Source organism: Apium graveolens, chromosome 11, assembly GCF_009905375.1.
Source record: "Apium graveolens cultivar Ventura chromosome 11, ASM990537v1, whole genome shotgun sequence".
Classification (NCBI taxonomy): Eukaryota; Viridiplantae; Streptophyta; class Magnoliopsida; order Apiales; family Apiaceae; genus Apium; species Apium graveolens.
In genome coordinates this window covers 93216972-93242973 of record NC_133657.1, presented here as the reverse complement: position 1 = coordinate 93242973, position 26002 = coordinate 93216972, and the positions used below count along the sequence as shown (strand labels likewise).

General features: G+C 43.7%; 1 protein-coding gene across 1 annotated transcript; it reads left to right on the top strand.

Moving 5' to 3' along the window:
- Positions 1-8794: 8794 nt before the first annotated feature.
- Positions 8795-10567, top strand: LOC141695699 (uncharacterized). Its single transcript, XM_074499926.1, has one exon. The coding sequence runs from the start codon at positions 8795-8797 to the stop codon at positions 10565-10567; it is 1773 nt and encodes a 590-aa protein (XP_074356027.1).
- The last annotated feature ends 15435 nt before the right edge of the window (positions 10568-26002 follow it).

Below are 26002 nucleotides of genomic sequence, written 5' to 3'. Positions count from 1 at the left end.
TTTTTCTTTGCTTGTGTAGCGAGTCTCAGCGTCGTGTAATCACTTGCTCACATAATACACTGGTGACTGTTGCCCATCTTCCTCTCTTACGAGAACAGCGCTGATTGAATATTCTGACACCACAAGGTACAGTATTAGAGATTCTCCATCTAACAGTTTTGACAATATGGGAGGGTTTCCCAGTTGTTCCTTGATCCTTCTAAAAGCCTTTTCACATTCTGATGTCCATACGAAGTCTTTACCTGCCAACTTAATCGCCTTAAATAATTCCTTGCATCTGTCGGATGATTTGGAAACAAATCGATTTAGCGCGGCGATCCTCCCAGTTAAGCTTTGCACTTGTTTCATATTGGTGGGTGATTTCATATCCAGCAGTGCCTTGATCTTTGCGGGGTTAGCTTCAATTCCCCTATGGTTGATAATGAATCCAAGAAACTTGCCCGACTCCACGCCGAATATGCACTTTTGTGGATTCAACTTCATGCGAAACCTCCTTAAAATGTTAAACATTTCCATTAAGTGCTCGATATGGTCATTCGCCTCCTTGGATTTCACCAACATATCGTTCACATATACTTCCATGGTTCTCCCAATCTGGTTTTTGAACATCATATTCACCAACCGTTGATAGGTCGTGCCCGTGTTAATCAATCTAAATGGCATTCCTATATAGCAGTATAGCCCCCTATCAGTGATGAAGGATTTATGCTCCTGAACGGGACCATACATAGGAATTTGATTGTAGCCAGAGTATGCATCCATGAAACTTAGCAAGACATGCCCTGTCATCGCGTCAACCAACTGATCAATTCGTGGGAAAGGGAAACTATCCTTTGGATAGGCCTTGTTGAGATCTATGAAATCTACACACGTCCTCCACTTCCCGTTCGGCTTTTTCACGAGCACTGGATTTAGAAGCCACTCGGGGTAGTAAGATTCTTTGATCAACCCAACTTCCAACAGTCGGTCCACCTCTTCTTTTAATGCTATCGCCCTTTCCCCGCTCACTGGGTGACGCTTTTGTCGTATGCCCGTGCAATTACGGAAAATATTTAACCGATGACACATTACCCCGGGGTCGACTCCCACCATGTCCGAATGACTCAATGCGAAGACATCGAGATTTTCAATCGGAAAATGAGTAAGTCTTTCTCTCATTTCATCATTTAGTTGAGATCCTACTTTCAAAACCTTGCTTGGGTCATACTTGTCGACCAGAACAGATATTGTCTCTTCAGCCGGCCCCTTTTTTTCGGCGGGCATAGGGATCCAGATCAAAATCAAAGTCCCGGGGGTCCTCGACGCCCATTCTTGCATCCGAGGGCATGTTCCCATGCATGGGAGCATCTACCTCAGGACAAGGTATGGTCTTGTGCAACGCAGGCATGGAGGGCGCGTCCTCATTTTGAGGAGCATCAACCTCAATTACATTTTCACTCTTCAAGGGCGAATCCTTTTTTCGAGAAGCATCCACCTTGAAGCAACTTTCGAGACTTTATAAAATCTCACTTCTTCCTTCCAACTTTTCTCCGTTAACCTCCTTTTGCATGATCTCTTCTATATGGTCCCCCACAACTTCTTCCATACTACGGATCCTCAAAACATTCCCCAATGTCAAAACAGGGGTCTCGGTAGCATGGGTTTCTTCTTCCTCTAGATTTTCCACAAAATAGTGGGTATGAACCTCTTCACTTGGTTTTGTATGAATGTCCTCTGCATCTTCAAATGGAAGACCCCTTCCCTCATACTTTCCCCTGCGGAATTCCTTAACAGCCTTGTGATAGCAGTCGCATGACTCATATTGTGACCCCCACAGACTGCCCACTCCGTTAAGTGCTGGGAACTTTATCATCAAGTGATATATCGAGGTTATCACCCTGAACGCTCACAACCAAGGTCTGCCCACCAACACGTTGTGCGCGGAGTCTTGATCTAGTACTTTGAAATCTATCATATGAGTGACAGATAGAGCTCCTTCCCCAAGTGTGACAAGAAGCCTAACCGAACCCATAACTCTCACTGCTTCTACAATATAGCCATAGACGTGTGCATCTTCAAAATACATGTTGTTATCCGGGAAACCTAATTTTTTGTACGTGCTGTAATACAGGATGTTCGTAGAGCTCTCGTTGTCCAAGAAGACCTGATGCACGTTCATTGCCTCAATAAGTATAGTTATTACCAGTGCATCGTTATGGGGATGATGTACCATCTTGACTCTCTCTCCCTGAACGTAATATCAGCCAATTCCCCTTTGAATATTTTTGGAGGTATATCTTTCAAGCTATGAATGTTGGTAAGTGGCGGGTATCGTGCTTCTCTTGTATTTCTTTTCAACGCCCGATTACTATCACCGACAAAGGGGTGTCCTCCAAAAATTGCCCTAATACTACCAGCTCTTTGGAATTTAACCTCCGATGTCTTTTCAGCGTCCTCTTTCCTCGGGAGCTGCCTTTCATCTTTCCCATTGTCATCATTCCCCCTGCGTCGTTTCACCTTGTCAATCCATTCCCCCAGGTATCCCGCTTTGATCAAATCTTCAATTTCATCTTTCGGGTGACGACATTCATGGGTGTCATGACCGGTGGACTCATGGTAATCACAATACTTCTTCTTGTCCCTACTTTTCCATGAAGTCAGACAGTCTGGTTTCTTGAAGATTCTTCTGTCCTTATTTACCTCGAAGATATGATCAATGGACGCTGCCAGTGGAGTGTAGTTGCTTACCCTCCTTTCATAGTTCGACGGCGGGCTCCATTATCTCCGCGTGTTCACGGTGTTCACCCTATTAGGGCTTTTGGCATTCCGTCGATAATCCGGGCTCACGGATCTATCTCTTCTCTTGGCTCGCCCCTTGGAGTTGTGGGTGTTATCATTCTTCTTTGTTTCTGCAAGCGACTGCTCAATCGCTTTGAATGATTCCGCCTGTGCAAGTACATCAGCTAATAAAACAGGGTCCTTTCCTTGAAAGTGCTTCCAAAAATCTGTTTTCACACGCAGACCAGCTATAAGAAGTATTTTCAGTGTTTCATCAGTTGCACCCCTCACTAAAGTAGACTCTGCATTGAACCTTTTAAAGTATGAGGTCAAGCTTTCTCCCTCTTTATGTTTCACATTGGCCAGTGTGGTAACTAGCGGTGTATAATTCACCGTAACTTGGAACTGGGTTAGAAACAAGGTTTTCATCTGTTCCCAAGATGTGATCACCCCTGGACCAAGTTTTTGAAACCATTGTTGAGCGCCCTCTCTAAAGGTGGCTGCTAGGAGATGGCATCGAGCCAAGTCAGGTACCTGATATACATCCATCTCAATGTTGAAACGCCCCAGCACGGGGTCAAAATTCCCATAAAAACGCAAGTCATTGGTTGTGTTCCTGTATCCTGCTGGCAATTGCGCTTCCCTCACGATAGCAGCAAAAGGGGAAGGAGCTTGCGCGGTCGCCGTTATCCTACCTCCCTCAAGATGGTTGAGCAACCTCTTAAGATCGTTCACATTAAACGTCCCTACTCCAGGAATGGTTTAAACATTAGGTTGTTGGGGTTGCTCCGCAATTTGTTATTGTTCCCCTTGATTACCCCCCGGGTGTACCGGTGGATCTTGCCGCCCCTCGCCCTGAGGCTGCGGCTGTGGTATGTTATCATCTCGATTTTGAACATTCCCCCGCAGGCGAGGTTTCTCCTGACCGCGTCACGTTATTTCCTCATTGTTCTGCAACCTTTCTTGAATTCGCACGCCGTCCCGGTCATGAGGACGCGTCCTGGACCCATTGCCCGTAACACTGTGGGAAGCTACAGGGACAACAACAGGAGCTTCTTCAGTAGAGGGTGCGCTATCTCTCCTACCATTGTAGGTTGCCCTTCCATGTTGGTATCCCATCCTTCCTCGTCCATTCCTTTGATAGCCTCGGTAATAATTCCCGAACCTTTCTCATGGAGGGGCACGCTCGTGCTCGCGATGCCGCACCCTATCATCCCTTTGGTATGTAGGGGGCACACGCGTTGTGTCACGGGGCCTCGCTTCTCCAGCTTTTCCTTCCTTTTTCCATTCTACCAGCAGCATTCTCAGATCGTCATCCTCCAACCTTATGCCAAGCCTTCTTTTCAAGGTTGAAAAGTCTCTTCCTTCCTCATCTTTATTCTGAGTATTTTTCGCATGACGACGCTCGTCCATCCTACGCCCAGACCTATGGGGGTGTGGCACAACCTGATTGACAAGACTGAGGCCTTTCTCTACCGTCCGTGTCCTCATTAACAAGCTCCGCAATAGGTTCTACATCATCAGAATATTCCAAGCACCGCGGAGTGATTCACGGGTTTTCTCCGTAGGCCTGAGCATCTCCTTCAACTACAGGCGCCTTCCCTACGGCATGGCCGCGACGGGGAAAATGACGACCCCTCCTCGTCCTGCGACGCTCCACCGTATTCAACCTTGAGTGAAAATTGTTAAGAGTATCCCCCATGTGGTACTACTGCTCCAAGATATCAGCATTTCTGATGAGAATCGGAGGTGTTCCTCCCATATCCGGAGCTCTCGGGGGATCCGCCATGTTTCTGGGCACGTACGGTTCATGACGAGTGTAGCCTCCCTCGCCTTCTCCTTCAGATCTGCTATCACTTCCATTATAAGAACTGCCATCATGATTGGAAGACATCTTTTCCTCCCAAGATTATGATCTTAATCAACAGCCCCTCCTTCTAGCGCGAATTTGTTGACGGAGGAATCTGGTAACAACAAAGATTGAGGTTTCTCGCCGGAATTAAGATCTATGACGGCGGTTCTTCGCCGGAAAATCAAGGGGTGTGTGGTGGTTTGTGGTTGTTTTAGGTTGAGATTGATCAGAGTAAGTGGTGGCTCCCTTATCAGCTCTCAACTTATTACCCTCTCAATGTGCCTACGTACCCTTTATATAGGGATTAAGCCTGACGTAGTTCTTGTGGAACAAAAAATCTAATGGGCTTAGACTTCTTATTCCTAGGCCCGGTAGAACCCCATCCTGAATCCATCTTCCACTACATTTAGGAATTTCCAACTATGAGGCCCAACCGCGAAGGCCCAAGGCTCATCCGTAATCGCAGGACTTCACGGATAGTGCATCTCCCTGCGCAAGGATAACACTCCGCTACAGCTGTCTCCCTTGATTTACGGACGCAGGTATAGCCACGGTTCACCCCAAGTGCCAGACGCATCCCTGTCCCCCGAATGAGGATAACCCACTAGATAACAGGACAGGTGATCCCAAGCTCTTGGGTGCAAAGTGCAGGATGACTCCAAAGTTCTCCAACGAGGACACCCGTTGAATACAAGAACAGAGTTCCCAAAGTACACACCAATGTTAACCCCGCATCCCTAACGAGGACACCGGTTGAATACAGGAGGAGACCTTCAATCATCAGGCATACCCATGGAGGCCTTCAAGCTTTTTACGGACATCCCCCTCCTTGACCGTCTCAAGGAGGGAATTCTTCAAAGAGTACCTGCAACAAATACGTTAGTAAAAATAATCTCCACTGCTCCTTTCCATGCAAGCTTCATCTAGAAGTCACCCTCGAGAATGCATCTACCACTCATAGGACGCGTCCTAAGACATTGGGCGCGCCCTAACCCCCATGAAACTTGTATTTGTTCTTCCAGCAACTACCTTCCCTGAAACCCAGCATATCAGGACGCGTCCTTTCTCTCTGAGCGGTTAATCTAATCTTCACTGCCAGACAAATATAATTGTCAAATGTTTCCAACACATTGGACGCGTCCATGCGCTTCCAAGCATTCCTATTGTAAGGCCATCCCTTGTAAGGTACTCCCTTTCAAGTTGGGCGCGTCCTGAGGGCCTGGACGCGTTCTCTCCTTCTACAATACAATACCGAGTTTGACTGCAATTAATCCGCATTTGACCCGAGTCAATCTAATGTCAAATTTTGGATATAACACATTGTAACAAATACACTTAATGCAGTATTTACATATACATGAATATAATTAATAACAGTATGTGCGGCAACAAGGAGATTTTTGAAAGTGCCAGTCGTCTAGCCAAATGGAGGGGCAATAGGTGCATATACATGAGATTACATCATCTCAGGCTCAATTTAATGTCCCTTCTGCTACATGTTTGTCAGCCCCCACCACCGAAAGAATTAAGGTAAATGTGGATGCTCATAAACTATGAGAATGATGTTAGTTTCAGTGTAGTTCTATAAGGGATGATAGAGGAAGACTTCTTGCAGCGACGGTAAAAAGAGTATATATATGCTCTTAATGGGTTAATATTAACACCTAGGATGGGGGTTTGGTAATGTAGTGCTAGACAGTGATGCCGTGAATATTTTAGTGAATGCACTAAATCAAAATATGGATGGTGCATCACCGGTCTTTCTGTTCTATGATGATATCGGGAGATTCGTGTCCATTTTAGGAGAATAGGAAATAGGGGTGATAGCCCATAATAAGTCAGGCCTAATTGAAGAGGCCCAGGGCCCAAACATAAGACCCCAGGACACGTGGCGGCATCACCACCGTCCAGGTTCCCGAGATCCAGAATGTTCCTACGCTCTGGATCTGATAGTACTCTGACGGATTCAGCGTTGACCTTGGGGAGCCCAGGACACGTGGCAACATCACCACCTTCCAGGCACCCGGAATCCAGGACGTTCTTACGGTCCAGATCTGATAGTACTCTGACACATCCCAGGCGTCCAGATGCCCTACAGTCCAAAAGGCCAACCTACGGTCCAGATGAAAAGGGACAAACCCCTAAACCCTAGTAGGAGGCCTATAAAAGGTAGAACAGAAGGAAGGTTACAGGTTACAAGCATATATACTCTCTCTCTCTCTCTCACATATACTTACATGCACACACGTACTCCTCACAAACATATCTGCATAATCCCAACTTTGCCCTTCTTCTCCTCAAAACCCTTTCTCATCCTCACGCCGGAGGTGCCGCGGGGACGCCACCCCCCTCCGGTTCTATTTTGTAGGTTCCCACCCTACAGCTACACCGCACACGGCCATCGTCACAGCCTAAAAGGAGTTTGAGTTCGGGCCCTACAAGGAGAAGGTCCCGGGGTGATCTGGGATTATCATTGGCGCTAGAAGGAGGGCAACCCACCTCCCAGAAACGTGAAACACCATCTCCCAGTAAGAACGCTAATACCCATCTCTCAGACCCGTTTCTACAAGGTTTATTATTGTAAATTCATAGCATTTCCAAGTAACCATGACTACGAGAAAAAGCAAAGCAGCAGTTTCCGCCTCTTTCCTACCGCCTCCTCCCCAACCCAGGGATGGAGACATGGAAGACCTGGACGAAGGGCTCCCCATAACCCGGACTCCCTCTCAAAATCTCCAACCAGGAGATCAGAGAATAGTCATTGAAAAAGCTACCCACAAACACACAGGGATCACCACAAACCCATGGGGAAGCATGACCCCAGAACAGATACAGGCGGCTATGGACTTGTGGAAGGAAAAGCAGAACGCCGAGCCGGAGACCCGCCCAGGGGATCAGCGAGAGCGGTCTAAAGAGCAGTCCGGAGAATCTCGGTGATCCGTCTTCGACCGGATTGCGAAGAATTTAAAAAAACCACCAGAGGACGCCATAGATGAAATAAGAAAAGCTGCCCTAAGGGAGAGAATCCGGAAAGAAGAAGAGGCTAAAGCCCAAGAATCTATATAAAGGAGGATCCGGGAGGAGGAGGCCAAGCTAAAGAGAAAGGCCCACCGGATTTATGTTTCCTCAGACTCAGAGCCGGAGAAGGAGTCCAAGCAAGAACAAATGGCCCGGGCCCTTCGAGACCTTAAAAGGAAAGTGGAGGGCGACATGGAAGTAGGGGCAGCAGCGACCCCATTCACAAAGAGTCTGGAAGCCACCCCTAGAGAGTCAGGGCTGAAGCACTTCAATTTTGACTCTTTTGACGGGCTGGCTGACCCTGAAGAGCATCTGAACTATTTTGAGCAAATATCCAATATTTATGATTACAGCGACCTGACTAGATGCCGATTCTTCGCATCAACACTGAAGGGGGGCGCTCATAAATGGTTCAGCTGCATACCATCCCGGAGTGTGGACTCCTAGAAAGACTTCCGAGAGATATTTTTGAAAAGATTCAGGGCCAACCGAATGAACGAGCTGCAGATGTGTCATCTAGAAATGATCCAACAAAGAAGCAAGGAACCCCTTCCGGAATTCATTAAAAGATTCCAGGAAGCAATCAACCAACTCTCCAACTTAGAAGAAAAGGAGGCAGTAAACATCTTTCGAAGAAACTTGCACCCGATATCTTGTGAAGGTTATATCAAAGACCTGATTCACAGGGAGCCCCAAAGCCTAGCGTCAGCATATGCGTTGGCGTCAAAGTTCATAAATGAAAATGATTTCCTCAAATCAATGAAGATGAACAGAAGAATACATGACGATGACGAGTCTCCGGAGCGACGCTCGTCATTCCGGAGAGACAAGAGATACAAGCTTGACATGCAAGCCAACTACATTCAGCAGTCCCGGGGAACCCCACCCCGGGAAACGTACCCCGAATCAAGAAAAAATGAAAGGAAACAAAAGGCCAAGAAGGAACCCAAGCCGGAACCAGAGTGGACACCCCTCAACAGGCCCCGGGCCGACGTTTTGCGCGAAATCAAGGGCAAACCGTTATATTATCCGCCAAAACCCTTGCTAGCGCCGCCCGAAAACAGGGCCCGGGACAAGCATTGTGGCTATCACGAAGATCATGGCCATACTACTGAAAATTGTTTCTCCCTCAAGATGTTCATAGAAGACCAAATCAAGAAAGGAAACATGAACCAGTATCTTCAAAGGGGCTCGAATGACAAAGACAGAGCCCCGGGAAGAGGGAAAAATGTGGTGAATGTTGTTTTCGGTGGCACAGCCTCTCCACCGCGGAGCCCGGATCGGGAGAATGATGTGATGATGATCCAGACTCAGGAGGACGAACCGATTTGCTTCTCTTACTCTGATTATGAGGGCCTCGATCCGGATCACAACTTGGCATTAGTGGTGACCCTCGACGTCGCAAACAATGAGGTAAAAAGAATTCTAGTCGATAATGGTTCATCTGCTAATATCGTATTCGAGCACACGCTTAATAGGATGGCGCTCGGACACCTCAGAATGGATCCCTGTCTTGAAGACCCTTTGTACGGATTCGGGAACACCATGATTCCAATCCGGGGTATCATCTATCTTCCCATCATATTTGGAACCGCATCCCGACAGGTCTCCCATATGATGAAATTCTATGTGATAAGCGCAACCTCCTCATACAATATGATCCTAGCTAGGCCCACTATCACCAAGCTCAGGGCGATCCCCTCAACTATTCACTTAAAACTCAAGTTCCCCACCCCAGGAGGCACTGGAGAACTGAAAGGAGATAGGGAAATGGCTGGTAAATGCTATGGTCAAGCACTCGTCATGGCAGAAACGGATCCGGAAAACCGGAAGAGAATAATGTCCCTGCCTAAGGGACAAAGCAGAAAGAAGCATCGAGAACACCTTAGTAAAAGGGCCCGTTTGGATGTGAACATGATCGAAGACTCCGGATACAGCGTAACCAACGCTGATGCCCGGATTCAAAAGTTTGTAGAGAGTAAGGAGAAGACGAAGGTAGAACCGGCCCAACAGACAATCGAGGTAGATTTGGAACCCGGGAACCCCACCCGAAAAATCAAAATCGGAAAAGGCTTGGAAACCACATTCCAAAAGGAGCTTATCGACCTACTAAAAGAACACGCTGACGTATTCGCCTGGTCCCCGGGAGACATGCCAGGGATTGATGAATCCGTGGCCATGCACAGTCTGGATGTAGATCCAAAGCAAAAGCCAATCAAACAAAAGCGAAGGAACTTCGCCCCGGAAAGGCAACAGGCAATCGACCAAGAAGTCGAGAAGTTGTTAGAGGCAGACATAATCTGTGAAATTAAGTATCCAGACTGGTTAGCAAACATTGTGCTGGTCAAAAAACCCAACGGCAAGTGGCGAATGTGCGTGGATTATACAAACCTCAATTCAGCATGTCCTAAAGACTCTTACCCCCTGCCCAATATCGACCAGCTGATAGACGCGACCTCGGGCCGTCTCATGTTAAGTTTTATGGATGCCTTCTCGGGTTACAACCAGGTCAAGATGGATCCGACAGACATTGCAAAAACGGCATTCATCACACACCGGGCCGTCTATGCTTTTGTTATGATGCCGTTTGGGTTAATAAACGCCGGAGCAACATACCAAAAAATGATGAATACCATCTTTAAAGAGCAACTGGGCAGGAACATGGAGTCTTACGTTGATGACATGATCGCCAAGTCGGTCACAATCTCAGAACACATCCAGGACCTTCGGGAGTGTTTCGAAAACTTGAGAAAGTACAACATGAAGCTGAACCCGGAGAAATGCACGTTCGGGGTCCCTTCCGGGAAGTTTTTGGGTTTTCTGGTCAGCGAAAGAGGAATAGAGGCCAACCCGGAGAAGATCAAAGCTATAATGGAAATGACAGTTCCCCGAACTCAAAAAGACATCCAAAAGCTCTCAGGATGCCTAGCGGCACTTTGAAGATTTATCCCAAAGTTGGCAGAAAAATGCCTACCATTCTTTGAACTGTTAAAAGGGGCCCAAAACAAAAAGCTAATCGAGTGGACCCCGGACTGTCAAACAACGTTCGAAGAAGTAAAGCGACATTTGATTAACCCGCCTATTTTATCAAAAGCAAAGCCCGGGGAGCCCCTTTACCTATACATCACAGCCGGGGAAAGAGCAGTATCCTCCGCACTCATTCGGGAGGAAAATGGGACACAGACCCCGGTATATTATGCGAGCCAAGTCCTGAAAGATGCCGAAACCCGGTACCCAAACTTGGAAAAATTCGCACTGGCCCTCATACACTCGAGCAGAAAGCTAAGACAATACTTCCAAGGTAGGGAAATCAGAGTAATCACTAATCAACCACTTCGCAAAATCATCCACAAACCGGACGCCTCCAGGAGATTAGTCAATTGGGCAATTGAATTGAGCCAATTCAACATCAAATTCATCCCGAGGACAACCATAAAAGCCCAGGCGTTGGCCGAGTTTGTCATGGAATGTACTTTTCCAGAAACCCCCGAAACGCCTGAAACCAGTTCCAAAGGAAAAAAAGAGTCTAACAACCGGGATCTTTGGACGCTACATGTTGATGGCTCGGCCACAGTCGAAAGGTGCGGAGCCGGTCTGATCCTCTCCAGCCCGGATGGATTCGTAATTCAGCAGGCCATCACCTTCGCCTTCAAAGCAACAAACAACCAGGCTGAATATGAAGCCCTACTCTCCGGGCTTAGGCTAGCCAAATCCCTTGGAGTAAGGAGTTTAACAATCTACAGCGATTCTCAGATCGTGGTAAGACAAACCAATGGTGAATATATCGCAAAAGATCCTAAATTGGCCCGATATCAGGAAATGGTTAGAGCAATCCTGGAAACCATCTCGGACTCGACCATCTTGCAGATAAACAGAGAGGAAAATGCGAAAGCAGACGAGCTGTCCAAGCTCGTCCAGAATACTTCAGATTTAAACAGTTCGGTTTACTTCGAGGAACTCGGAGCCCCCAGCACCGATCGACAAGAAGTATTTTGTGTTAGCAACCCGGAGAATTGGATGACGCCCTACATAGCCTACCTCAAGGATGGTACCCTGCCGGAAGATCAGAACAAAGCTCGGTACCTCAGGTATAAGGCTGCACGCTTCTTTCTAGAAAACAATCAGTTATACCGGAGAACTTTCTCTGCACCAACTCTAAAGTGCGTTGATCCGGAGGAAGCGGATTACTGCCTCCGGGAGGTTCATGAAGGGATCTGCGGGGATCACCTAGCGGCTAAAGCTCTAGCCTACAAAGTCATCAGACAAGGCTATTACTGGCCAACAATCCACGCTGATTCAGTCGCCTATGTCAAAAAATGCAGTAAGTGCCAGAAGTTCAGCAACGTACCAAAACAGGGGTCAAGCCTCCTGGGATCCGTTCTCTCACCGATCCCATTCGCTGTCTGGGGAATTGACATCATGGGTCCTTTCCCTCGAGCGAAAGGAGATCTCCGTTATGTCCTGGTAGCAATAGATTATATGACTAAGTGGGCGGAGGCCAAGGCTATGAGAACCATTAACCAACAAGACTGCATCAAGTTTGTGGACACAATTGTAATGAGGTTCGGGATCCCGATGGTCTTAATCTCGGATAATGGTCTGCAGTTCGTAGGTTCAGATTTTGAAACCTATCTAAAAGAACTCGGGATCAGACACAAAAAAGCATCTGTTTCCCATCCACAAGGGAATGGACAAGTTGAGGTCACAAACAGAATTATACTCCGAGGCCTGGAAAAGAGACTGGAAGACTCTAAAAAGAACTGGCCGGATGAACTCTCGAAGGTTTTATGGTCATACAGAACTACCCCCCGGACGGGAACCGGGGAGACTCCATTCAAGCTCGCCTACGGTACTGAAGCCCGGTTAACGATAGAGACCGGATCCCCTTCTCATAGAGTGACCAACTTTGACGAGGTCTCCAACATAGAAGGCCTCAGGACCAACCTCGAATTCCTGGATGAGGTAAGAGATCGGGCCGTAGTAAAAATGGAAAGCTACAAGGAAAAAACAAAGCTTTACTTTGCGAAGAAAGCCAGAATACGGGAATATGTGGCAGGAGATCTAGTACTCCGGGACACTGAAGCCTCGGACCCAACTAACCAGGGAAAACTACAGCCAAACTGGGAAGGCCCTTATATAGTCAAAGAAGTGATACGTCCAGGAACTTACAAGCTAAGCTACCTCAGCAGAACCGAGGTCCCCAACACCTGGCATGGAACCCGCCTAAGGAAATTCTACCAATAAGGAAAAGGTGCACACCCTGGAAACACATCTACATCTATATTATGATATTTTGATGTAAGCACTGTCCTCATTCACCCCAGAATGTAATTTTTGCTCTTAATATGAATGAAAAACTCTACTTTAAGTGTTCCATAGTTTGAATCACTTTCATTGTGTCGCTTATTTATTTACCATCAAAAAAAAAAAACACAGCCTATGTGTACTTGGAAAATTTCTATCAAATGGAGGTCTACCCTGCCCGGGGTCCTATAAAAACTCAACCCATGAGTACTTATACAATTTCTCAAAGTTAAATATTTTTACCCCAACCCGGGGTCTGTAAAAACACAGCCCATGTGTACTTTGAATTTTTTCATCAAATGGAGATTTACCCCTGCCCGGGGTCCTATAAAAACTCAACCCATGAGTACTTATATAATTTCTCAAAGTCAAATATTTTTACCCCAACCCGGGGTCCGTAGAAACACAGCCCATGTGTACTCCAAAGAATTTCCTAACAAATCAATAAGGAAAGAAAGAAAAGCACAATCATGTTAAACTACCCCGGGGAACCACACCCCGGGGGGCAAACCGAAATCATTCAGATTACAGACAAGTTAACAAAGCCAAAAGGCTCAGTTCGAAATTGCTCAAACTAAAAATAAGGAAATAAAATTACATGCCAAGACATGGCAGAATCTTTAAGCTTCAGCGGCAGAGTCGGCGGGAGGCGAAGGAGGCTGCTCCGGATTGCCCTCTGGTAGGGGAGGCTGCTCAGCAAGTGGCGACCCGGAGAAGAAGGGAACATTGCTGGACGTCCCAACACCAGACTCCATTGCCCGGACAGCTTCCTTTTCCTGCTCCAATCGGGTCTCCTCTTCTATATACTTCTCCAGGAAGACGTCTATTGTACCTTGAGGCTCCTCGCCGAGATACTTCGAAGCAACATTCCAGCAGATCTGGATCTTCTCCAGCGCTTTGTCATTCAGCTCTTCGAAATACACGGGAGTCCCCCGGAACCCTGCCAGAACCTCCTCGGGGGTGGGCCGGGCGGCAAGATCATCTTTCAACTTCTGATTTTCAGCCCTCATCTCCCGGACAGAAGCCTCAGCCCGGTCCTGCCTCTCCCGGATCTCATCTATAATCTTCTTATGAGCAGCAGCCTCCCTTGCACTGGCCTCCTTCAACTCCTTAATCTCCCGGGTTAGCCGCTCGGATTCAACTTGGTAAACTTCGGCAGCATCAGCCTTCGCCTGAAGGCTCCGGGTTATACAAACTAGTCCAGCAACCCGGGAGTTAGCCTGAAAATATTATAGATCGTGATTAGGCAACACAAATACAAGAGCAAAGAAGAAGGCAAATAAGAAAAAGGCTTACAACAGTGATATCCTCCTGAAGCCCGACCAGGAAGTCGTCGAGGGGCTCCTTCTTGTATTTCTTCCTCTCCGCCGTGCTGGCATAATTCTCAAACAACTCCCTCCGGCGAGCCTCCGGGGTAAAACTAGCAAGCAGGGCCTTCAGAGTCTCCGGAGTGTCCGGAGCCAGATCAATAGCAGCCTTCTTTGAAACCGGGCCCTCAGAAACATCGCCACTTTTATCCCCAGAACTCGCAGGGGCACCCTTCCTCTTTCGAGGTACTGGAACTCTTATCACATCCCCCTGCTGCACGTCTTCAGACCAGGGCTCATCGATCACGATTATTGTCCTCCCCGGGCGAGACGGTGCCGCCTTCCGGGCCGCATCATCACCCTCTCCAACCTTTTTCTTCCCAACATCCACGCTAGTCATTCCCCCAATCCTTCGCAGCTTGGCCGACAGATCTTTAAGTTGGGCAGACATATTTGGAGGGTAGGGAATCAACTTCGGAATACCTGAAAAGGAAAACAACAAGAAATCAATCCCGGATACAAGCAATCAATAAAAGATACAGTATCAAAATAAAGCAAAGGCAATAGACTTACATCCGGCAGCATGCATGTTCTCATTGCTAGTAAAATAGTCCCGGGTCCACTGCGTCCCAAGTGCCCCACAGAAGGCATAAACCATCGCGAGAGCTGCTTGCCCGAGCCGCTGGACCGGAAACCTATCTGTTTTAATCTCAAGTTTATGGAGTGGCATGAACTCCAGATCCCCACCCCGGACAAAAATGAACTCCCGGTGCCATCCCTTAAGCGACGTCAACATACTAACCGGGAGCACCATCTTATCAGAAGGATACCCACAATCCTCTATCCTAAACATGAACTCGTAAATCGGCCGAGCGGTGGATCTCTTAATTTTAAAAATATGATGAAAAAGTTTGAAGGTGGGGAGGTAATTTTTGGCATGACAGCAAGCTAAAAACTAGCTGATCCATTTCACCGAGTTCGGGGCTAGCTGAGTGAAAGGGATACCATAAACATCCCGGCATAGGGATTTGGTGAACTGATGTAATCCGAGGCGCATGCCCCGGAGATGCTCAAGTGGAATTCCAACCCATCCCCCCTCCGGTCGGTGGTATACCCTTTCATGCTCCTCAGGCCATCTCCACTGGTATGTGTCATCAAGGTTAAAGGCAAGCCTAAGGGCACCATCTACCTCGGCGTCTGTGTATTTCTCCTGAACCTCTCTATGAACTGCCCCACACTCATACCTAGTACCCGGGGCGGTGAAGAACTTCCTATCCATCTCATCCTCATTATAAGGCTCCCGGCCTCCCAAACCATCCGGGCCCCCATATGCCTCGGATAAATCTCTGTAATAAAAGCTCATGGGCTTGGGGTTCACTCGGCACTGGACAAAATATTCATCTACATCCTCCCACGACCCATCCGGATTCGATAAGGTACCCCCGGGACCTAATACTAGGGTCTGAGCTAAAACTTGTTGAGGCGGGTCAACCCGGGGAGGCATTTCTACTGAACTGCAGCTGGAAGAGGAAGAGGGGTAGAAGGAGTTAAGTTCACCTAACCCGACAGGACGCTCGGGATACCGATTCCTAAGAGTAGCAATACGCTTAAAACGACTACCTGGCATATACTACACGTGTCTATGTAAACGCACCCCGGAGTCAATGCCAAACCCGAACCCAACAACAAAAAAAAAAAAATAGAACAAGTTTAGAAACAAATCATGTACGTATCTTACCCCAAAAACAAGATCTGCAGCATATACATACATATACAACAGAAAGCATATACCAAGAACAAGCCCCGGGCTCTACAACTATTTACACTACAAAAACCCACTTATTCGCATACAATACTACCAAAATCCGTGTTAAATACGCAAATCAAGCACAAAACCATTGCAAAGGCCATGCAAAATCTACAAACTACAGAGATTAAAGGTCGAATGAACAAGACAGTCATGAAATTCGAACAAGGAATACGAAAGAGCGAAGCAAAACTCTCACAAAATGGTTACATGCATGGCGATAACGAATGGAAAAGAAGTAAAGGAGAGAGGTGAGAAATCAAGATGCTTACAAAGTAGCAGGAGAAGGAAATGCGGCTTCAACAGCGAATGCTCCAAAAATCTCTGTAAAATGCTCTTATCTCTCTATGCAGAAGTGTTTGCTAAATGAAAAAAGAAAAGGAGAGGGTGGTATTTATAGAAGGAAGAAAGAAGATGTAAGCGGTTTTTGGGTTAAAGAAACCGTCGGGGCCACGTGGCACCAATTGATTGGCGACAAATTAATAACCGCAACAGTTATTACCACTACTGCAATCATGTCACGACGCGTCTTTTTAGGCAAAAAGGGGGGGAAACAAAAAACTGTACACTCAAAAGATACGCATAACAGGTGTATATCTCTGACCCCGGCTGGAATCCCAACAGCCGCCTGGCATCCCGGGTTTGCAGCGACAGCTTTTTAGAGTCCAGTTAAATCAAATGTCAGGAGTGTACTTGCCCACCAAACCGTGCCCAAAATTTGAACTTAAAATCAAATAACCAAGTCAACCCCGGAGTCTCATCCCCATGTGACCCCAGGCTTAGGGGGCAATAAATCAAACCCCCAAAATTTTCCAAAGTATTTCAAGGACTCTCACCTTGAACTCAAGTCAAATGACTAACCAAGTCAACCCCGGAGTCTCATCCCCATGTGACCCCGGGCTTAGGGGGCAATAAATCAAACCCCCAAAATTTTCCAAAGTATTTCAAGGAACCCCACCTTGAACTAAAATCAAATGACTAACCAAGTCAACCCCGGAGTCTCATCCCCATGTGACCCCGGGCTTAGGGGGCAATAAATCAAACCCCCAAAATTTTCCAAAGTATTTCAAGGAACCCCACCTTGAACTAAAATCAAATGACTAACCAAGTCAACCCCGGAGTCTCATCCCCATGTGACCCCGGGCTTAGGGGGCAATAAATCAAACCCCCAAAATTTTCCAAAGTATTTCAAGGAACCCCACCTTGAACTAAAGTCAAATGACTAACCAAGTCAACCCCGGAGTCTCATCCCCATGAGACCCCGGGCTTAGGGGGCAATAAATCAAACCCCCAAAATTTTCCAAAGTATTTCAAGGAACCCCACCTTCAACTAAAGTCAAATGACTAACCAAGTCAACCCCGAAGTCTCATCCCCATGTGACCCCGGGCTTAGGGGGCAATAAATCAAACCCCCAAAATTTTCCAAAGTATTTCAAGGACTCTCACCTTGAACTCAAGTCAAATGACTAACCAAGTCAACCCTGGAGTCTCATCCCCATGTGACCCCGGGCTTAGGGGGCAATAAATCAAACCCCCAAAATTTTCCAAAGTATTTCAAGGAACCCCACCTTGAACTAAAATCAAATGACTAACCAAGTCAACCCCGGAGTCTCATCCCCATGTGACCCCGGGCTTAGGGGGCAATAAATCAAACCCCCAAAATTTTCCAAAGTATTTCAAGGAACCCCACCTTGAACTAAAATCAATTGACTAACCAAGTCAACCCCGGAGTCTCATCCCCATGTGACCCCGGGCTTAGGGGGCAATAAATCAAACCCCCAAAATTTTCCAAAGTATTTCAAGGAACCCCACCTTGAACTAAAGTCAAATGACTAACCAAGTCAACCCCGGAGTCTCATCCCCATGAGACCCCGGGCTTAGGGGGCAATAAATCAAACCCCCAAAATTTTCCAAAGTATTTCAAGGAACCCCACCTTGAACTAAAGTCAAATGACTAACCAAGTCAAACCCGGAGTCTCATCCCCATGTGACCCCGGGCTTAGGGGGCAATAAATCAAACCCCCAAAATTTTCCAAAGTATTTCAAGGAACCCCACCTTGAACTAAAGTCAAATGACTAACCAAGTCAACCCCGGAGTCTCATCCCCATGTGACCCCGGGCTTAGGGGGCAATAAATCAAACCCCCAAAATTTTCCAAAGTATTTCAAGGAACCCCACCTTGAACTAAAATCAAATGACTAACCAAGCTAACCCCGGAGTCTCATCCCCATTTGACCCCGGGGTTTGGGGGCAGCAAATCAAACAACCCCCAAAATTTTACAAAGGCGCCGCGGCACAAGGGCAATTACTCTACTCCCCCATCCGGGTAAACCCGCATAAGGGATTGGGGGGCAAATGATAGCCCATAATAAGTCAGGCCCAATTGAAGAGGCCCAGGGCCCAAACATAAGACCCCAGGACACGTGGCGGCATCACCACCGTCCAGGTTCCCAGGATCCAGAACGTTCCTACGCTCTGGATCTGATAGTACTCTGACGGATTCAGCGTTGACCTTGGGGAGCCCAGGACACGTGGCAACATCACCACCTTCCAGGCACCCGGAATCCAGGACGTTCTTACGGTCCAGATCTGATAGTACTCTGACGCATCCCAGGCGTCCAGATGCCCTACAGTCCAAAAGGCCAACCTACGGTCCAGATGAAAAGGGACAAACCCCTAAACCCTAGTAGGAGGCCTATAAAAGGTAGAACAGAAGGAAGGTTACAGGTTACAAGCATATATACTCTCTCTCTCTCACATATACTTACATGCACACACGTACTCCTCACAAACATATCTGCATAATCCCAACTTTTCCCTTCTTCTCCTCAAAACCCTTTCTCATCCTCACGCCGGAGGTGCCGCGGGGACGCCACCCCCCTCCGGTTCTGTTTTGTAGGTTCCCACCCTACAGCTACACCGCACACGGCCATCGTCACAGCCTAAAAGGAGTTTGAGTTCGGGCCTTACAAGGAGAAGGTCCCGGGGTGATCTGGGATTATCAAGGGGTGCCCAGTATATTACAAGATGGTATATTAATATTGATAATGAGTTTGTAATTTTCTTGAATTACTTTCCCCAAACTTGTTAAGGAGCTAGATGTGAAGGAATAAACTTGTTCGAGGTATAAAAAAACTTATATGTATTCTATTACTTTTCAAATGACAAGAAAATGCACACTATACAATTTAATAGAGTAGGTGTCCAAGACAAATGCAAAATCGCCCAAATTATATATCTCGAATGGATTTGAATTATAAGAACATTAGAAAGCAAATATTTCATGAACAGAGAGAAGTAAGAATATATAGAAGAAGCTCTTCAAATAACCTTTTAAATAAAGAAAATGATAAAAATAAAGTTAAAGTTCCAAGAAACTTCTAGTTCTTAAAATATGGAAGAGCTTTTTATCTCTTACTCCCTCTGTTCCTCTCAATTAAGAGAGTGTTCGACACTCATTTTAAGATGAATATAAAGTATAATTCTATAATTTTTTTTTAATTTTTTTTTCTGAATTAAAGTTTAAACATTCTATTTTTATTCAGTAAATTTTAAACAATATATAGAATTATACTTTATATTCATCTTAAAATGCGTGTCGGACACTCTCTTATAATCGACAATAATTTGCTGGGACGGAGGAGTATCTGACTAGCTTTTTAACCCGTGATATTTTATAGATTTTATTATTTATATTATTTAAAATTAAAATAAATTATATTAGAGTTAAGATTATATAGTGTATGATTGATGAGATTTGAATTATTAACCTTAATAGTATGTTTATAATTAATAGTATAAAAGTTTGTTGTTAGCGAAATTTGAAACTGAAAATTTGAGTCGTATATAAATAATAATATAAATATTTGTTGTTGCCGAGATTTGAACCAACTTGAGTTATAATAATATACATATTTGTTGTTAGCGGGATTCGAAACTCAGAACTTGAGTAGTGTATATTTTTGAGTATTTTGGATATAACGATCCTAATCATTTGATTAAAAAAATTTGATGGTGATGGTGATGACTTAGATAACCAAACCAACTAAAAAAAACATATCAAATTATACCCCATTCTGATTATTATAAATTAGTACATATATAGAGATATTAAAAACTGTCGCTTTAACTTTTTTTGATAAAATATTTACTCCATATTTTTTTTTATTTTTGTATCTATGTTACAATAAATTTGAAATATTATAATATAAATGTCAGAAGGTATAATAAAAGCACTATTTACTCAATATAAATTTGAAACATGAATAATATAAGCTCATAGGGAAAGATGATTTTTTTAACAAACGAAAATATTACTAATAAACCGGTTTATGCAGGACTACAAGACTTTTAAGATATGATGAACACATTTCATCAAGTTTACTTAATACTAGGAGTGTGCATACGAACCGCTCAACTGTATCAAACCGCATCCACATGTTTAAAGGAGCAGATTACTAAGCAAAACTGAGAACTTACTAATAATAGGGGGGTTAAATATCAAAGTGGTCACTCAACTGAACGCCATATATCAGTTTAATCATCAAAGTTAACGGGGTATCATTTGAATCACTAAAATCCTAATAAATATCATACAGATAACTCAAAATATGTGCTCAAAAATTAAAATTTATTTTATAAAGTTCTATATATTTTTCTTCAATCCTATTATAACCAAATGAAAATGTATGAATTTTAGTATTTTCTATAATATAATAAGATTTTTTAAAATTTATCTACTATTTATTTTTAATTTTTTAGTCATTTTCTTTATTTAAATAAAAATAATTAGTAGATAAATTTTTAAAAATCTCAAAAAATCTTCTAAAATACTATTAATTCATAACTTGTCATTTGGTTCTAATAAGATTTAAAAAAAATGTTTAGAACTTCACAAAATAAATTTTAATTCTCGAGCACATATTTTGAGGTATCTGTTTGATATTTATTATTACTTTAGTGATCCAAATGATATCCCGTTAAGTTTGATGATTAAACTGATATATGACCTTCAGTTGAGTGACCACTTTGATATTTAACCCAATAATAGGGACTACCTATACCTAAAGGACAGGGAACAAAAGCAAAAAACTAATAATTAGATTATGTAGTTTTAGCAATCACCACCAATACCTTTTCTTCATGTTCCTTTCACATCACCAGCACATGTTCCTTCTACCTCGAACTTCCTCAATGCGGCTTGATCTATCGGAGAGGGATAGCAATTGAGCTGAGAAATTCATCAAGAGAGCCTATAACTGCATGATGTAGAAAGTCCTTGACACAAACTCAGTCGAACACTTCTTCTTCTAGGTTAACAAAAGTTCTGCGAAATGATTTTCTAAAGCTCTTCAAACCACCATCTTCAAGGATCCGTATAGCTAATTGGCTAAGAAGCCCCCTTTCATCAAAAGCAAAATCCTCATAACCTCTCTTTTTCCCCTTATCCACCACAGGTTCGTTAAGGATAGGAGCAACATACGGGATTACGGCAGGGGGTTACTTCTCCACACGCTGGGCTGGTAGTGCTGGTACTGGGGGTTCAAGCTGAAAAAATTCTCCCTGGACAACTTTCATCTCACCAATTTCCTCCAGTTCTTCATCAAACATATCCATGTCTTCTTCATCAGAAATAGCCATATATTCTGCTGCATCAGGGGAGCCGGTGGTGATGCATCTATAACATCTCCGAGCCCGAAGTTTGGCTGAACTTCAAATGACAATTTTCTCCCTGAGTCCAAGTCCAAAAAATGCTTAAGATTACCAAAAACGCCAGGAGCTAGCACGTAATCATGCATATGATATAGGTCGTAGTCCGCCGTATATCTAGCAGCTTCATTTGCCGAGTCGTGGAGAACAGAAATTCTTCTTGTTGTGATTAATCTTGAATATTTGTTTTACCTATTTATTTCAGTCATATTTTAATAATTGATTTGGTTATTACAGTGATTTTAGGAGTATCTTCAAATAAAAGTAGATTAGCATTAGAGAAGATTGTGTGGTTAATTAGTCTCCTGATTTGTAGCCACAACGTGTGGGAGTTATTCTCTTTAAAACCTCGTATTTCCTTTCAGTTTGATTATTCAGAAGAGTAGTTGCAAAACATATCACTAATTTGCATTGTCTTTACAAGTCTTGAGTTCATATACAGATATAACATTTGGTATCAGAGCGAGGGATTCTTTCTGGAACGACTAAAGCACACATGTCAAAGACACAAGCAATGGATATGGGAAAGAACAAGGGAGGATCAATGGGTCTGAGTTATCCCATGTTGAACCGAATACACCGTGTGGGCAATGAAAATGAGAGTGCTAATGCAGGCACATGCAGTCTAGGAGGCGATTGAACAAGCCAATCCAAAGACAACAACCGTAGAAGACCGGGTAGACAAGGTGGCTCTTGCAATGATCTATCAGAGTGTCCTAGAGGACATGTTACTCTCTCTTTCAGAGAAGAAGAAGGCAAAAGATGCCTGGAAAGCGCTGCGAATCATGAGTCAGGGTGCAGACAGGGTTAAGGCGGCCAAAGTACCAACCTTAAAATCAGAATTTGAGGCTTTGAGTATGAAAGATACAAAGGCACTGGATGATTTTTGTTTGAAACTCAATGGGTTGGTGACAAACATACGTGTACTTGAAGAGGATGTGAAAGAAGCCTACGTGGTTAAGAAACTGCTACGTGCAGTTCCATAAAAGTTCTTGCAAATAGCTTCCACCATGAAACAATTGAAGGGTTTTTAGCACATAAACGCAACGAAAACGTAAATTTAAATCTTAAAAAAAACCGAAACCCTCCGCAGGATCCATGCGAAAAATAATATTTAATTCGTAGTTCAGTATGTTTACCTTAAGAAGTTTTACGTTAATGGAAAGATGGAGGTCTTTAATGGCGATCCAAGAACAACGAGCGGAGATCCTTAACAGCTGCTTCTCAAGTGTGAAGCACTCCACCGGTATCCACCAAGAAAAACGATGTAATGAAGGAGGAGGAGGTGGAGAGAATTAGGTTTTATAATAGTATATTTATAGGCAAAAATTTTAGCTGAAAATTTTTCCATAAAATATTATTATTATAAACCCTTTATTATTCTCATTAATAATTAAAACACCTTTTAATTATTAATCCTTTTTCTAAACTCTTTAGAAATAATTCTCTCACTTGATTTAATTTCCAAAAATTAAATTATTAATTAATAACATTAAGAACTTTTCTTAATTAATTTATAATCAATTAAATCTCATTTAATCAATTATTAAATTTGCCAATTAATTATTTATTTCATAAATAAATAATTATCAGCCATTATTAATTAATTCTTCCACTATTAAATCATTCTCTTTTATGGTGTGACCCTGTAGGTTCAATATTAAGCCGGTAGTAGAAATAAATAATAATAAAACTATTTTATCATTATATATATAAATTCTCTAATTCATTAAATATGATTAATTAATTAATCATATTTATTCTACATCGTGAGGGATACTTCTCAGCATATCGCGACTATCCGGATAATAGGTATTCACTGCTTAGAATACCAAGGACCTATTCAGTGTATAGTTACCGTACAATTAATTCCTTCTACCCTGCAATGTCACGATTAAATACAAGGCATGGAACTTGTGTCAAGCCTATCTTATTTAATCACTTGCTTTCCCATTCACTATGCTTAGTTCTATTTAATGTAAATTAGAAACTCCTTTCTAATTTCATTCACTCTGGCCAGAGATTCCTGAACTAACATAAGTGGATCAGCATTAAACATTTTCTTCCTTCACTGGAAGGGGTAGATCCTTTATTGATCATACACTATCTTCGTGTACAAATTACTATACCCAGTAGAGCCCTTATAATTGTCCCTTGAGACTAAGAACTAAACCAAAGCATAGTTCAGTGTACACAAGATGACTATGATGACCTCAAGTCTAAGGATATCTGTACAACTATCACTATGTGAACAACTGCTGACACGTGAGTGAACTCCATCAGTTGTTCAGCTGTGTGAGTCATGTTCAGTGAACTTATTCTATAATAAGCACCTACATACTAGCTATAGTGTCACCACACAAATATCTATGAGAACAGACATCCTTCAAAATGAAGCAAGCATAGTATGTACCGATCTTTGCGGATTATTAATTACCAGTTAGTAATCCTACGACCAGGAACTATTTAAGTTTAGAGTTATCATCTTTTAGGTCTCATTATTATGATCTCATCACAATCCATAAAAAGCTTTACTCTAAACTATGGCATATCTTATTTAAACATTTAAATAGATAGAGCCCGCAATAAAAATAAAACAAGTCTTTTATTAATATTAATGAAATCAAAACAGATTACATAAAAGTTATTCTTAAATCCTCATACATAATTGGACTTAGGACATATCTCTTTCAATCTCCCACTTGTACTGAAGCCAATCACTCTGGTATCTAATATCCATCTTATCTTTATGACGATCAAAGTGACTTTGAGAAAGTGGCTTTGTGAGTGGGTCTGCTATGTTGTTATGTGTGTCAACTCTCTCGACGTTGACATCTCCTCTTTCAACAATCTCCCTAATCAGATGAAAGCGCCGCAGGACATGTTTGGAATTTTTATGAGACCTAGGTTCCTTGGCTTGTGCTATTGCTGCGTTGTTATCACAATACAACACAATAGGCTTTTCAACGCTAGGAACAACTTCCTACTCAGAAACAAATTTCCTCATCCAAACGGCTTCTTTTGCAGCCTCACTTGCAGCTATATATTCTGCTTCTGCTGTGGAGTTAGCCGTTGTAGACTGTTTGGAACTCTTCCAACTAATCGCACCACTATTCAGAGTAAACACGTACCCTGACATGGATTTACTATCACTTTCTGATTGAAAACTAGAGTCAGTATAACCCTCTATTTTCAACTCAGATTCACCACCAAAAACAAGAAAAATGTCCTGAGTCCTTCGCAAGTACTTAAGGATGTTTTTCACTGCTTTCCAGTGGTCTTCACCTTGATTGGACTGATATCTTCTCGTTACACTAATTGAATAAGCAACATCAGGCCTTGTACACAACATCGCGTACATGATAGATCCTATTGTTGATGCATAGGGAATCTTACTCATACGCTCTCTTTTCTTAGGTGTCTTAGGAGACATTTTTTCGGAAAGGGACACTCCATGGCTCATCGGTATGAGACCTCTTTTGGAGTTTTCCATGCTAAACCTTTTAAGCACTTTCTGGATGTATGTACCCTGGGTAAGACCTATCATTCTTCTAGATCTATCTCTATAGATCTTCATACCGAGAATGTAGGATGCTTCTCCCAAGTCCTTCATGGTGAAGTTCTTTGATAACCATACTTTGACTGATTGTAGCATCGGTATATCATTTCCTATAAGAAGTATGTCATCTACATACAATACAAGAAATGTTACCACGCTCCCACTAACCTTCTTGTAGACACATGGTTTATCTATATTTTTGATAAAACCAAACTCTTTGATTGTCTCATCAAAACGGATGTTCCATTTACGAGAAGCTTGCCATAAACCATATATGGTTCGCAGCAGTTTACACACTAGGTGTTCATTTCCCTTGGAAAGAAAACCCTATGGCTCTGTCATATACACTTCCTCCTCAAGTTTCCCATTGAGGAAGGCCGTTTTCACGTCCATTTGCCAGATCTCATAGTCGTAGTAAGCAACAATCGCAAGCAAAATCCGTAATGATTTTAACAGGGCTACAGGTGAAAAAGTTTCATCAAAGTCAATCCCTTGCCTTTATTTCAATCCTTTTGCCATGAGCCTGGCCTTATAGGTCTCCACCTGGCCATCTACTCCAATCTTTCCTTTATATACCCACTTGCACCCAATAGGCTTAACACCTCCAGTCGCGCCTCAACCAGAGTCCATACTTGGTATACATAGATTCCATTTCGAATTTCATGGCACTATGCCATTTCTCTGAGTCA

Excerpts from the sequence above, each read along its gene's own strand:
- LOC141695699 (XM_074499926.1), top strand. The coding sequence starts at position 8,795 with ATGAACCAGTATCTTCAAAGGGGCTCGAATGACAAAGACAGAGCCCCG.